Source organism: Sapajus apella, unplaced genomic scaffold (genome assembly GCF_009761245.1).
Source record: "Sapajus apella isolate SASKATOON/1434 unplaced genomic scaffold, GSC_monkey_1.0 scaffold4, whole genome shotgun sequence".
NCBI classification, from domain to species: domain Eukaryota; kingdom Metazoa; phylum Chordata; class Mammalia; order Primates; family Cebidae; genus Sapajus; species Sapajus apella.
In genome coordinates, this window is record NW_022436944.1 from 32562977 (window position 1) to 32575613 (window position 12637).

At 42.1% G+C, this 12637-nt stretch overlaps 2 protein-coding genes across 3 annotated transcripts in view; one reads left to right on the forward strand and one right to left on the reverse strand.

The window, feature by feature from the left end:
• Nucleotides 1-5218: 5218 nt before the first annotated feature.
• The window catches only part of TF (transferrin), a 35033-nt gene continuing 27614 nt past the window's right edge, over nucleotides 5219-12637 (reverse strand). The window contains exons 15-17 of one of the 2 annotated variants that reach the window (XM_032266267.1): nucleotides 8597-8781; nucleotides 6764-6953; nucleotides 5219-5422 (exon numbers count right to left, since the gene is read on the reverse strand). In XM_032266267.1, coding sequence (XP_032122158.1) covers nucleotides 5388-5422; nucleotides 6764-6953; nucleotides 8597-8781 — 410 coding nt within the window. In that variant the 3' untranslated portion in view covers nucleotides 5219-5387. The remainder of the gene's footprint in view (nucleotides 5423-6763; nucleotides 6954-8596; nucleotides 8782-12637) is intronic. The other variant, XR_004264953.1, reaches the window with a different exon arrangement.
• The window catches only part of TOPBP1 (DNA topoisomerase II binding protein 1), a 153593-nt gene continuing 146322 nt past the window's right edge, over nucleotides 5367-12637 (forward strand). Inside the window, exon 1 of the mRNA XM_032266254.1 lies at nucleotides 5367-5442. The gene's annotated coding sequence lies outside the window, so the exon portion shown is untranslated. The remainder of the gene's footprint in view (nucleotides 5443-12637) is intronic.

A 12637-nucleotide genomic window follows, 5' to 3' on the forward strand; every position in this document is an offset into this window, starting at 1 on the left:
CCCCTCATCTTCTGGGCCCATTAAGGGCTTGTGCATTTTTTTGCAAAGACAGGGTTTTGTCATGTTGCCCAGGCTGGTATCAAACTCCTGGGCTCAAGCAATCCACCACTAGGTGGGTGTTGCCCATTTGGGACAGAGCAGCCACCTCACGACCCAACCCGGATCTGCGCTGCTCCACCGCCTGCAGAGGCGGCTGAGCCTGCGCGCAGACCCACCTTCCTGGCTCTCCGCACCCCCTGGAGGCCTCCGCGGCGTTGGGGCCACCTCCCTGCTTCCCACGCTGCCACACCTGCCACCACCCATGGGCGCTGCGTCCAGGCGGCCCGGCCCAGCGGGGGCTTCGTCTAAGACCGGCAAGGTTGGTGGGGGGAGACCCGGCAGCCGGCGGGGCAGCCATGGCGAGGGCTCGGGGTTCTGCAGGGCCAGAGGGCCTGGAGGGGACCCACGGAGCTGACTGCGCTCTGCTTCTCAAATTCTGTTCATCTTTTTATACTAATTTCAAAATATGCATTAGCCCTTTGTTCTTTCTTAAAAATCTTCAAATTTTATTTGTCTATTTTTGTCTTACACAACTTTTGAATTTTGTATCGTCTCAAATTAATATTTTCCTTAATTGCTACTAGGTTTGTGGAATATTAGAAAATCTTTCCAAGTACTATATAAGAAATATGTTAATGTAGTAATTTTTTATGGTTTTAATTTTATATTTAAACCTTTAATATGTTTGGAAAGTTTTTACTTTAACCAGTGAGTTGAAGGTCCACGAGATTTTCTTGCGCCAAAATTTTCAGTCGCTTTGCTTCTGAACACTTTAGTGAGTATCCTATCTATCCCCCCAGAGCACCAGCTTTATCATGTACTAAATTCTCATTTGCATGTAACATCTGGAATTTTTACTCTGGTTCATTATTTCCATGTGGCTATCACCCTTTCCAATCATCATTGTACATTTCATTTTTTAAAATAAGCTTCGTTGAACATATTTAAGATATACATCATGTTATGAGATATCTATGTACAGTAGTTTAAAGAAAAAGTTATACTATAGTGAAGCAAGGAATCCCAAATTAAGTACAATTATTACCTTTACTGTAGTCCTTATGTTGTACATTAAATCTCTAGACTTGTTCATCCTGCGTATCTGCTACTTTGTTTTGTTTGGTTTGAGACAGGGTCTCCTGTCCCCAGGCTGGAGTGCAGTGGCATGATCAAATCACTGCTCACTGCAGCCTCAGCCTCCCAGGCTCAATTCATCCTCCTGAGTAGTTGGGACTACAGGTGGGCACCACCACTATTGGATAATTTTTTGTGCATTTTTTTGCAGAGACAGGGTTTTGTCATGTTGCCCAGGCTGGTATCAAACTCCTGGGCTCAAGCAATCCACCCACCTCTGCCTCCCAAAGTCCTGGGTTACCAGAGTGAGCCACTATGCCTAGGCCTCCTATCTGCTGCTTTGTATCCTCTGACCTTCACCCTCCTCCACCTCTGGTTTTCTTCACTATCCTGTATACCTGTGTTTGAATGTTTTCTTTAAATTCCCCATATGAGTGAGATAACGTAATTTTCTTTCTGTGTCTGCCTTATTTCACTTAATGTCCTGCAGTTTCATCCATGTTGCGGCAAATGGCAAGATAGTCCTTTTAGGGCTGAATAATATTCCATTTTGTGTGTGTATATATATAGAATAATATTCCATTTTGTCTGTGTATATATATATGTGTGGAATATATATATATGTGTGGAATATACACACACACATACACACACAAAATGGAATGTTATTCAGTCCTAAAAGGGCTGAATATGTGGCTCTTATTTACTGAATGATACATTTTATTCAATTTATATAAAATTATATATATATACACACACACACCAGTTTATCCATTCATTTTTCAACAGGCATCATTTAGGTTGTTTCCATATATTGGCTGCAATGCTGCAGTGAACATGGTATTGCAGATATCTCTACAAGGTGGTCGTCTCATTTTCTTTGGGTATATGCCCTAAAGAGGGATTGTTGGGTCATCTGTAGTTCTGTTTTCAATTTCTTTAGAAACCTCTATGCTGTTTTTCCACGATGGCTATGCATTCTCACCAACAATGCACATGCATTCTCTGTTCTCTTCACCCTTATCCATATTTATTAATATCTTTTGACTTTTGATAATAGTCATTCATCCTAGTATCCAGTATCTCATAATGGTTTCAATTCACATTTCCCTCATGATTAGTGGTGTTGAACACCTTTACATATCCATCTTGGCCATTTTTGTTCTTGGAGAAAGGTTTTTGCCCATTTTTAAATGGGAAAATTTGTTTTCCTGCTATTGAGTTGTATGAGTTCTTTATCAATTTTATGTATCTTATTAAATATATAGCTTGCAAATATTTTTTCCAACCCATAGGCTGTCATTTCATTTTGTTGCTTGCCGTCTTTGCTATGCAGAAGCTTTTCAGCGTAATGTCATCCCATTTAGTTACTTTTCCTTTTGTGGCCTGGGCTTTTGGTGTGATATCCAAAAAATCATTGTTAAGGCCAAGGTTCAAGAGCTTATCATACATTTTAACAGCTGGAAGAGCTCATCCACTCTCATTATTTTTTTCTCACAATTTTTCTCATGTCTCAATTTTGTTTTTTAGTTGAGGATGAGTATCATTTTGTCAAGTTAAAAAATTATATATTGATTAATTTAGGGAGAATTGACATTGTTACCATACTGAGTCTTCCTATCCAGAGGGCTATGTCTTTTTTACATTATTTTTTACTTTGATAAGTGTGGTTTAAATGTAGCTCTTATTAATTTACTGAATGTTACATTTTATTTATTCTTGTTAATTATTATTGTCCTAACTCACTATTATTTGTATAAAAGAAAGTTATTTTATATTTTAATATTTCTTTTCACTTTACTGAATTTTATTTTACCACTTTTAACATTTTATTTATTATTATTATTTTATTATTATTTTGAGACAAAGTCCTGCTCTGTTGCCAGGTTGGAGTGCTCTGGTGCAATCTCGGCTCATTGCAACCTCTGCCACCCAGGATCAAGCAATTCTTATGCTTCAGCCTCCTGAGTAGCTGGGACTACAGGTGTGCACCACCACTCCAGGCTAATATTTTATATTTTTGGAAGAGATGCAGTTTCGATATGTTGGCCAGGGTGGTCCCGAACTCTTGGCCTCATGCGATCTGCCCACCTCAGCCTCCCAAAATGCTGGGATTACAGGCATGAACCACCATGCCTGGCCATAATATTTTGTTATTATTTGGCTCTCATGGATTTCCTAAGTGTATAATCACTTACAGATAAAAGTAATTTTGGCATTTCTTTAAATGTGATAACTTATTTAATTTTCTTACATAATTGGATTGGCCACCTGTTCCAAAACATTGTAAAATAAGATTCATAGTAGTCAACTTTTTTTTTTTTTCATGTTCCTAACTTTAGTAGGAGTGCTTCTATTTCTTCACCATTAGGTATATATTAGCTTTTGTTAATGTGTATATAAAATTATGGCCCAATAACACCTGTCTACCCTATTTTAGTAATTAATTTATGAATTAAGAGTGGATGTTTAAGGTTTTTGTTCTAGCCCAGTTGCCTAAGATTTCCAGGAATATACCTGTAGTCTAATAAAATTAGGTTATTGATCCATTACAATGAGACAGATCACATCGCAGGGGAGCCATGGGGTATCTCACCAAACACAGGGAAAGACACAGTTAATACAGGGTTTGGGGTAAGTGTGGAGTTTAGGTGAATATTAAATAAGGCAGAGTGTTGGCAGGCTCAGAGGAAAGCAGGGCTTTGTGTAAAAAGGTCCATGCAGGTCTGGACTGCAAAGTAGACCCAAAGTCCTGTTTTCTTGATTACTACACAGTTGAGAGAGGTGTGGAATGTTGTGTCCAGAAACCCCTTAGCTGCAGTTCTGCATCTGAGTACAAGTTGAGGCTGTGTTAGGAGTCAGGAAAAGAAAGGAGCCAACGCAAGTTATTTAGAAAGCGAAATCAACAGAACTTGGTGACACTGGGTGTAGTGTGAGGGAAAATGGTGAGCTGAAATTTCGCCCCTCTATTTATGGCTTATGTGTTGGGTAGATGACCATGTCTTCAGCTGATATGGAATATTCTATAACAACAGTTGGTTTAGGGAAGCAAGAGAGAGAGCAGGATCACCTCAATTTTTGATTTGTTGGGTTTCTGATTGCCTCAAGACTCAAGTATAGATCGCAGGTAGGTAGTAGGATGTGTAAGTGCAGGGATACTGCTGGAGGCTGGGGTCACAGCCATAGGTATAGATGCCCAGGAGTCATGAGCATCGCTGAAGGAGGGCCTGCAAAGTGAGAGGAGCACTGGATCAAGGGAAAACCCCAGGAAGATTTCCCTAAGGTTTCCAGGCGGGTAGGATGAGCCCACAGTGACGACTACAAATGAACAGAGAGAGGTAGACTCAAAGCAGAGACCTCCCATGTCAGAGAAACTGAGAAGAAGAGTTCCAAGGAAGAGGGAGTGGTCAACTGTATCAAGTGCAGGAAACAGGCTTAGGAGTGGAAGACCTGAATTGGTTTAATAGTTGGCAGGTAGATGGCGATTTTTGCCAGGGTACATTCGGGGAAGTTGGTGAAGCAGAAGACAAAATTTTATGTGTTCAGCCAATAATCAGAAGTGAGACAGAAAAGTGAGCCTCCACCTTACAGAAAGCTGGGCTGAGAAGAGCAGGAGACAGGGCAGTATCTGCTGTGGCATCAGGCTCAAGGAGTGCTTTTTAGCAAAACAGTGTCAGTGTTTCACTTTTTTCAACTAGCTAGAATCAGGACCTCAGCTATGCCTGATGGAATTCACTTAAAATACCAAAATAAAGGTAAGTCTTCTGCAGTCTTTCTGTATTCACTTGAGCACTTGATCTCTGTAACTCACTCTGTATCCTTCTTCCTGCCCCTTCCCTGGTAAGACACACACACACACACACGCACGCACGCACACACAGACACACCAATATACATTTGATTATTCTAATGATCACGCAGACCCTTTTAGAAAAGATTCCTCCTTGGACGGTACCCAGGAGGTATGGCCATGGCAGACACAAAGCTTTAGGGAAAGGCCAGATGAATCTTGAGCTGAGAAGGAAGAGGTTGGTTGCGTAGGTATTTAGGCAGAACGCATAAAGAAATCCTTCTGTTGAAAATGTTTAGGAAAGAATGGAGTTTTTGAAATATAAAATCAATAATTTTTATTTTTTGTTCTGCACACATGGCAACACAGAACTGTGAAGACAGACGTGGTTAGCATAAACCACTCGAGCCAGCGGAACCACGGCAAACTCATGGATCATCTGAGCTCCCATCTCCACCTTGGTGGCAGCCCCACCTCTCAGATTTTAAGTTCTGTGGAAAGTGCAGGCTTCCAGGAGTGCTGTGGAACAGAGCAGAGAGGTAGGATTTTCAAAATCTTTCTATATATATTTCTGAGCTGTTGAGTGAATGAACAATTCAGCATAGTACAAAGGTGCGCAGACTTGCTGCCTCCTCTTCTGTGAACTGGGCAATTCTCCCAGTGCTCTTTTCTACTTGCCTGCACAGCTCCTGTGCCTATCCTGAGGAGTGCCCCATGCCGAAGCTGTAACATGATTTTCCTGCCCTCTAGGGTTCCCCACTTTGTTTCTTTTGGGGGAGGGTCACACATCTGAGTTCATGAGGCCAGGAGTCGCCCAGGAAGACTGTCCTCCCTGACCTTTTTAGCAGGTGAAGAACTGACTTGTCAAAAAGCACCTGCAATGTGCTAGTTTCTGTGCTGAGGGATAAGGATGGGGGAGAGAACAGCAGAGCCAGACTGTCTCCCCTTGTGGAGGATATAGGTTAGGTAAATATCAACTTGATTCTCACAACAGTGAACCTAGACAAGCACAATGCTGCTTCCATCAGAATTACATGGGGGCAACTTTTAAAATGCAGATACCTGACCTAGCACAGACTTGCTAAATCAGTATCTCAAGGCTCTGAGAATTAGCATTTAAATAAGGATCAAGACTCCCTTAACGGTATACTCCTGTGGAAAGAGTAATCGCCCTACACTACCACGTGTTATTCCCCCACATCGTCCAAACTTTTTCAGGTGACTCAGTTACACCCAACATAGTTATACTGCAAAGGTGTGTTTTATTGTATTTCAATGCTCGGAAACTGGTATTTCAAATGAGTAGTATGTATGGCAACTTGATCATTACCAGAACCTATCATTGTTGAAGCTCTCAAGCAGCGCTGTCTGTAAGAGCTTTCTATGATGATGCAAACATTCTCTTTACTGACCAATATGAGCCACATGTGGCTGCTGAGCACTTGAAATGTGGCTGGGTGGGATTGAAGAAATACATCTTTTATTTACTTTAATTTTAATTAACTTAAATTTAAATAGTCACATCTTGCTGGTGGCTACCATACTGGACAAGGCAACTTTAAGCAAAAGTTTACTGCAGAGCAATGGCATGTGCACATAAACCTGGTCCTTTTCTTAGAAATAAGATGGAATTCTCCATGTTCAATAAGTTCACTACCTTCGTACTCTGAGCCTGTGTCCACTTACTATCTGCCCATTCAGGCTAGCCTGTCATACATGCTGGGCTTAGATTGTTCACTGACCATTTCATTTTGTCCATGCTGTCCTATCCCGAGGGCCGCAGTCTACCCCTCCTGTACCCACCACCCCAGCAATCACCACGTTTGGCTGCCACTTCCCCGTGCTGTTCCTCCTACTCACGTGAGGTGGAGCATTTTCGCAGGTTGCCAACAGCCTTGACGTATTCTTCTCCTAAGTATTTTTCATATGTGTTTTTGTCATAAAGTTTGGCCAAACATTGTGTGTCATCTCTGAACAGAAGGTCCTTGGTTTCAGATCGGAACATGCAAAAGTAGCTCGAGCAGTCAGGCACGCTGCTTCCAAATATTTTCTGTCAAGTGAGCAGAAAGTCTGTGAGGACCTGTGGTCTTTAGCAGCTGGGAACACATGGATCAGAAGAGTCTGAAAGCTCTGAATCAGCCCTGGGGAAAAAGGGATGCTATAGAGTACGCCTTGGGAATTTTCCACCTCCTTTAGCTGCCACTTACCCACTTAGGGCCCCAGCTCCATGTTTTCATGATGCCTTCAAAATCATCTTTAGGGTCCCCAGTCCCACCTTCCTCTGAGAAGTCCCTCCCACCCACCACCCATGCCTGCCTACTCTGATCGCTCTTCCCCACTTCATTGCCCTTCATTGGGGGCTGCTTATAGGAAATGAGAGGACAATAATAGGTCCTTTGAGATGTTATTGTCCAAGAAGATATTAAACGTGAATCTTCCCAGAGGAGCAGCAGAGGTAGCTGTTAAAAATTCATGTCTGAGGTTGGGTGTGGTGGCTCACGCCTGTAATCCCAGTACTTTGGGAGGTTGAGGCAGGTGGATCACAAGGTCAGGAGTTTGAGACCAGCCTGGCCAAGATTGTGAAACCCAGGCTCTACTAAAAATACAAAAATTAACCAGGCATGGTGGTGGGTGCCTGTAATCCCAGCTGGAGGCTGAGATTACCCTGGAGGCTGAGGCAGGAGAATTGCTTGAACCCAGGAGGCAGAGGTTGCAGCGAGCCGAGATTGGGCCACTGCACTCCAGCCTGGGTGACAGAGCAAGACTCCATCTCAAAAAAAAAAAAAAAAAGTTCATGTGTGACTGAATTTTGAATCCTTTCTTGGGCAAGCCACTCCTCCAGGTCTCCAAAGGTTGTAAGTGAAATGATGACCTCAAAATGTTCAACTTTCCATATAGCAGCTAGGAAATGTTTGTTACATGCTCATTATTGTCATCATGTACCTTAAAAGGACTTCTAAATATACGCTATCTTAGTGTTTTTAAAAAAAAGGTAAGGTTGTCCCCCGAGAAGGCAGGCTCTCCAAGGGCAGGGGTCCTGTGTTTTTCAGACAGTTGAGAACAGTGCTCAGTCTGCCTAGGCAAGAGGAACAGAAATCCACTCTTCGTGACTTGTATCAACAAGCGCTGGGAAACAGGGTCTGTCGTCTTCATTTTTGGGAAGGACAGGAGTAGGGGAAATGAGAGTACCCCTGAACATGGTTAGGGGGAACAGAAAGGCATATTCCTGGTCCTGAGGGCGCATGGATCAGATGGGGACTAATTGCCAGTGACCAGGAGCTAGAAGCAGAGCTGAGCCTGGGAGGTCTAGTTTCACAATTGCACAGCTAATGTGTGAGCATGTCCTATAGAGCAGGCATTTTCCTATGCCCTTTCGGTGCATGTCTTCACTTAATATGCATATTAACCAAGAAGTAGGGAAAGGTATTATTATTACAACTTTATATATGAGGAAGCTGAGGCATGGAGCAGTTATGTAATATACCCAAGATGGCACAGCTAGGAAGCTGTGGAGCTGAGATTTGAACCCTGATATTCTAGTCCACAATGCATGGCATGAAAGGCACAATGCATGAAATTTTAGTTCTCAAAAAAGAAAGTGCCGGAGTCATGGCTGCACTTAGTTGTAAACTCCCCCCAAATAACCTATAGCCATCTAGGAAGAAAAGGTGGGAGGCCCTGGCTGGTCCATACCTGCTGGTCAAGTAGCATCTGTTGGACACAATGTGCCTTATCTTTCCGTGTGACCACAGCATGATTCGGGGCTCGGGCCAGGTGGCAGCTTGCAGAATTTTCCACAGGCTTCCTGGAACCATCAAGGCACAGCAACTCAAAATCGTCTTCATTCAGATTCTTAGCCCACGCTTCAGGGTTCTTTCCTAGGGAGAGAAAGAAGGTGGATCGGCTGGTGGCTTTGGTCAAAGTACCCCACTGGGGAGATGGGACTGACTCAGTGGTGTGTACAGAACCTGGGCCTTCTGGCCAGCAGAAATGCCCACACTGGGGTTATAGTGATGTGGACAGGAAGAGACACCCATGTGGTCTACAAGGCAATACCAGACTCACAACTGCCAGGAATGCTTATTGACCACCCCTTCCCAACCTTCCCCACCCAGCCAGGTGGGAGTGAACTACATTCTGTGGATGCTCTTCAAAAAGATCTTCCTTGCCACTAAATTCCAAAGTCTTCTGTACCTCTTGCTCCAGCACAGTAAGAGTGTGACACTCTAAGCCAGGTGGATCAATTTCTGTGGTGTAATATATGGCATCTCCAAACAAAAGAACTTTTCCGCAGGGGACACCTCTGGAATCTGCACCAGAATTTTAAATCTGACTCCCTTGTTCCAATTCTAAGTGAGAATGTGCACATGCCTGTGTGATATACGTCCGTATCCCATCTTGGCCCCCTTTGCCTTTTCTTTTCTGTAGTTCTAAAAAAGGGAAAATCTCACCCATTCTTAGGGTTTTGGCTCCTTCCTCCTGAGGCACTTCGCAAATATGTTTTACTAATTTTTATTTATCTCCCATAATTCAGGATTGTGACCTTTTTAAAAATGAATTTTTCAGCCGGGTGTGGTGGCTCACGCCTGTAATCTCAGCACTTTGGGAGGCTAAGGTGGGGGGATCACCTGAGGTCAGAAGTTCAAGACCAGCCTGGCCAAGATGGTGAAACCCTGTCTTTAAAAATAAATAAGTAAATAAAAATAATAAAAAAAGGAAAAATGAATTTTTCATTTAATTTTCTTTCTTTAACCAAATAACTAGTACATGCGATCACACTCATAAATTTTTGAATATCTCTCTATATTAACTAAAAGCCTCCTTTCCTATACTACCCAAATCTCGCTCAGTCTTATAGTGTTAGTCCGTAATATCACATTTGGGAGTTCCCATTCATGTCTCATTATATGTATTTTTTTATGTGTCTATATGGATGTCACATATTTCTAATTTTGTTTAGTGTTAGATCTTGACAAATGTAAAATGCTGTAGCTTTTTTTCAACTGTTTACATAACTTATAGATTCTTCTTGTCAGTACATATAAATCAGGCTCATTCTTCTTAACTACTATAGTATATTTCATAGTATGGCTATAATAATATTTTTAAACCATTCCTCTTTTAATAGGTATTTGAGGTGTTTACACTTTTTTGCCACTACAATAGTTTTAAAATTAGTGTTACTGGCATATAATTGTGCTTACATAGAAGTGGAATAGTTAGTTCAAAGGCTCTGTGCATTTTTATGGTTTTTTTTATTATTTATAATACTAGTACTCTATTCTCAGCCCTCTCCAAGGCACAATCTTATTGGAGGGGAAAGAAACACACATACCAAAACCAAAAATTCGGGCCAGGGGTAATAATATTTTATATTTTGTGAAACATTCTAGATGCCGTGTGAGCTCAAATCAGGGCTTTGAGAACAAATGAATTAAGAAACTGGCTGGAGACGGCAAGATTTCAGATGTTTCTTATAGTATGTGTAGGAGGAGAGGAGGAGAAAGGAATGCCCCTCTGTGGGAGGAAGGAAGAGTGCAGGTGAGACTGGGGGCAGGTGTGTGCCTGGTGTTTCTCACAGAGAGAGGAGACCCGCCTCTCGAACATCGCAGGCAGTGGGATATGTGAGGTGCTCAGGGAAGAGGAAAAGTGGATTTGTGAGGAAATTGATGTTAATGAATGAGCCAGAACCTAAAGGTAGAAAATTAAGACAAATTAGATGAGAGGTGATTCAGTCTGGCTAGAAGGGCATCTAGAAGGGCATGTTAAAAATATACTTTTTCAGTAAAAAATAATACACGTTTATTGATGGGAATTTGTAAAATGCTACATAGTATTGGGAAGAAAATTTTGAAGCATTTGTAATTTCATAGCCTACACCTTCAAAATTAGTACATTTCTAACATTCTTTTTCCTACACACACATACAATACACTCACACACACACACACACACAAATTGAGACAAAAAAGCCCATGTAGGCTGGGTGCAGTGGCTCATACCTGTAATCAAAGCACTTTGGGGGGCCAGGGCGGGCGGATCACAATGTCCAGAGATTGAGACCATTCTGGTCAACATGGTGAAACCCCGTCTCTACTAAAAATACAAAAATTATCTGGATGTGGTGGCACGTGCCTGTAGTCCCAGCTACTCAGGAGGCTGAGGCAGGAGAATCACTTGAACCCAGGAGGCGGAGGTTGCAGTGAGCCGAGATCGTGCCACTGCACCCCGGTGGGGGGCAAAAAAAAAACACCAAACTAAAAAAAAAAAAAAAAAAAAAAAAAAAAAAGCCCATGTGTGTTTGTGGCTTGGTTCTTGCTTGTATATACCATGGCACTTAAGACAGATTTTGGAGGAGGTAGAGATGGGGGCAAGGGTTGAAAAACTCCCTACTGGGTGCTATGCTGACTACCTGGGTGACAGGTTCAATCATACCCAAAACTCAGCATCATGCAATACACCAGGTAACAAACCTGCATATGCACCCCCAATCTAAAATAAAAGTTGAGAAAGAAAACAATTAATGGCAGAAGGTGCAAATGTATAAGTATGATGAATCAGACATGGTGTGACCTATGGTTAGTGATATTTATCAGGAATGTGATATTAAATCAGGGGTATTAGACCAGTAGTTCCCAAACTTACAATACATCAAAATTACCTTGGCTTTTATAAAGTTATGTTTTCTGCCTTAAATGGACACAATAAAATTTAGTTCTAGTTCTAAAAAAAGACACATTGTGAAGAAATAAGATATCGACTGACAGACTTAATCTAGGCCTGACAGCCAGGGAGTATAGCAGGATTCTTTATAGGGATAGAGGCTAGGAGAAGAGGAGGGAACTTTGACAGAAAGATGAGGACAGTTGGTTTTGCAATGCGAGTGTACTGTGCACATAAAGTGACACCTCGGGAAATAGAGTGGAATGGAATTGAGATGAGGGGTCAGGCCTCCTATCTAAATTCTATTCAGGAGGTAAGAATTTTTGAGTCATTGCAAAGAGTAGAGGGTCAAAGCTTAGAGAGGGGAGCTGTCCTCAGAAAAGTACCGAAAGAAATCAAGGGTGAAAAAGAACCAAGCTGAGGTTAACACTCTGGCAGGAGGAAGAAGGAGAGCCCTTAAAGGAACAAGCAAAAATAATATGAGGGAAGAAAGGAAAATTAGTCAATCCAATAATTCGTCAAACAAATTCTTAGCAACTATTGTGTGCTATGTGCTACACTAGGTCCTGGGAATATAAGAGGAAGAAAAAGAACTCAAAGAGTTTCTATAGCCAAAGTGTATGACAGAATGTGGTGAATTCAATCATAATACAACAGGAACAGAGGGTCCTCCTTGTAGGATGGGGCATGCCATCTGGGAAGGCTTCCTGGAGGGGCTGCTGCTGAGCTGGTTCGTTCTGGATGAGTTGCCCAGGAAAGGTGAGGAGTTGGAGGAATGAGCATGAGAGAAGGCAGGGAAGTATTCACAGCCTGAATTCTAGTGGGCTCTCCCAGCATTTAGGGATACTGAGGAGTCAGGTGTGAGGCCAATGTTTGTTTTGCTTTGTTTTTAATGTCATGGCTGTCCAACATTCACCCACAAGTTAACACCCACTGATGATTCTTACTTGAATCAGTTATCAATATATTGGTTGCCAAGTGACAGTTTTCTAACTCTGTCATTCCTTCCACATTCATTAGTTTTCCCTTCTTCGCTTGTTTAATCAGTATTGCCTCATGCATTCTTATTTC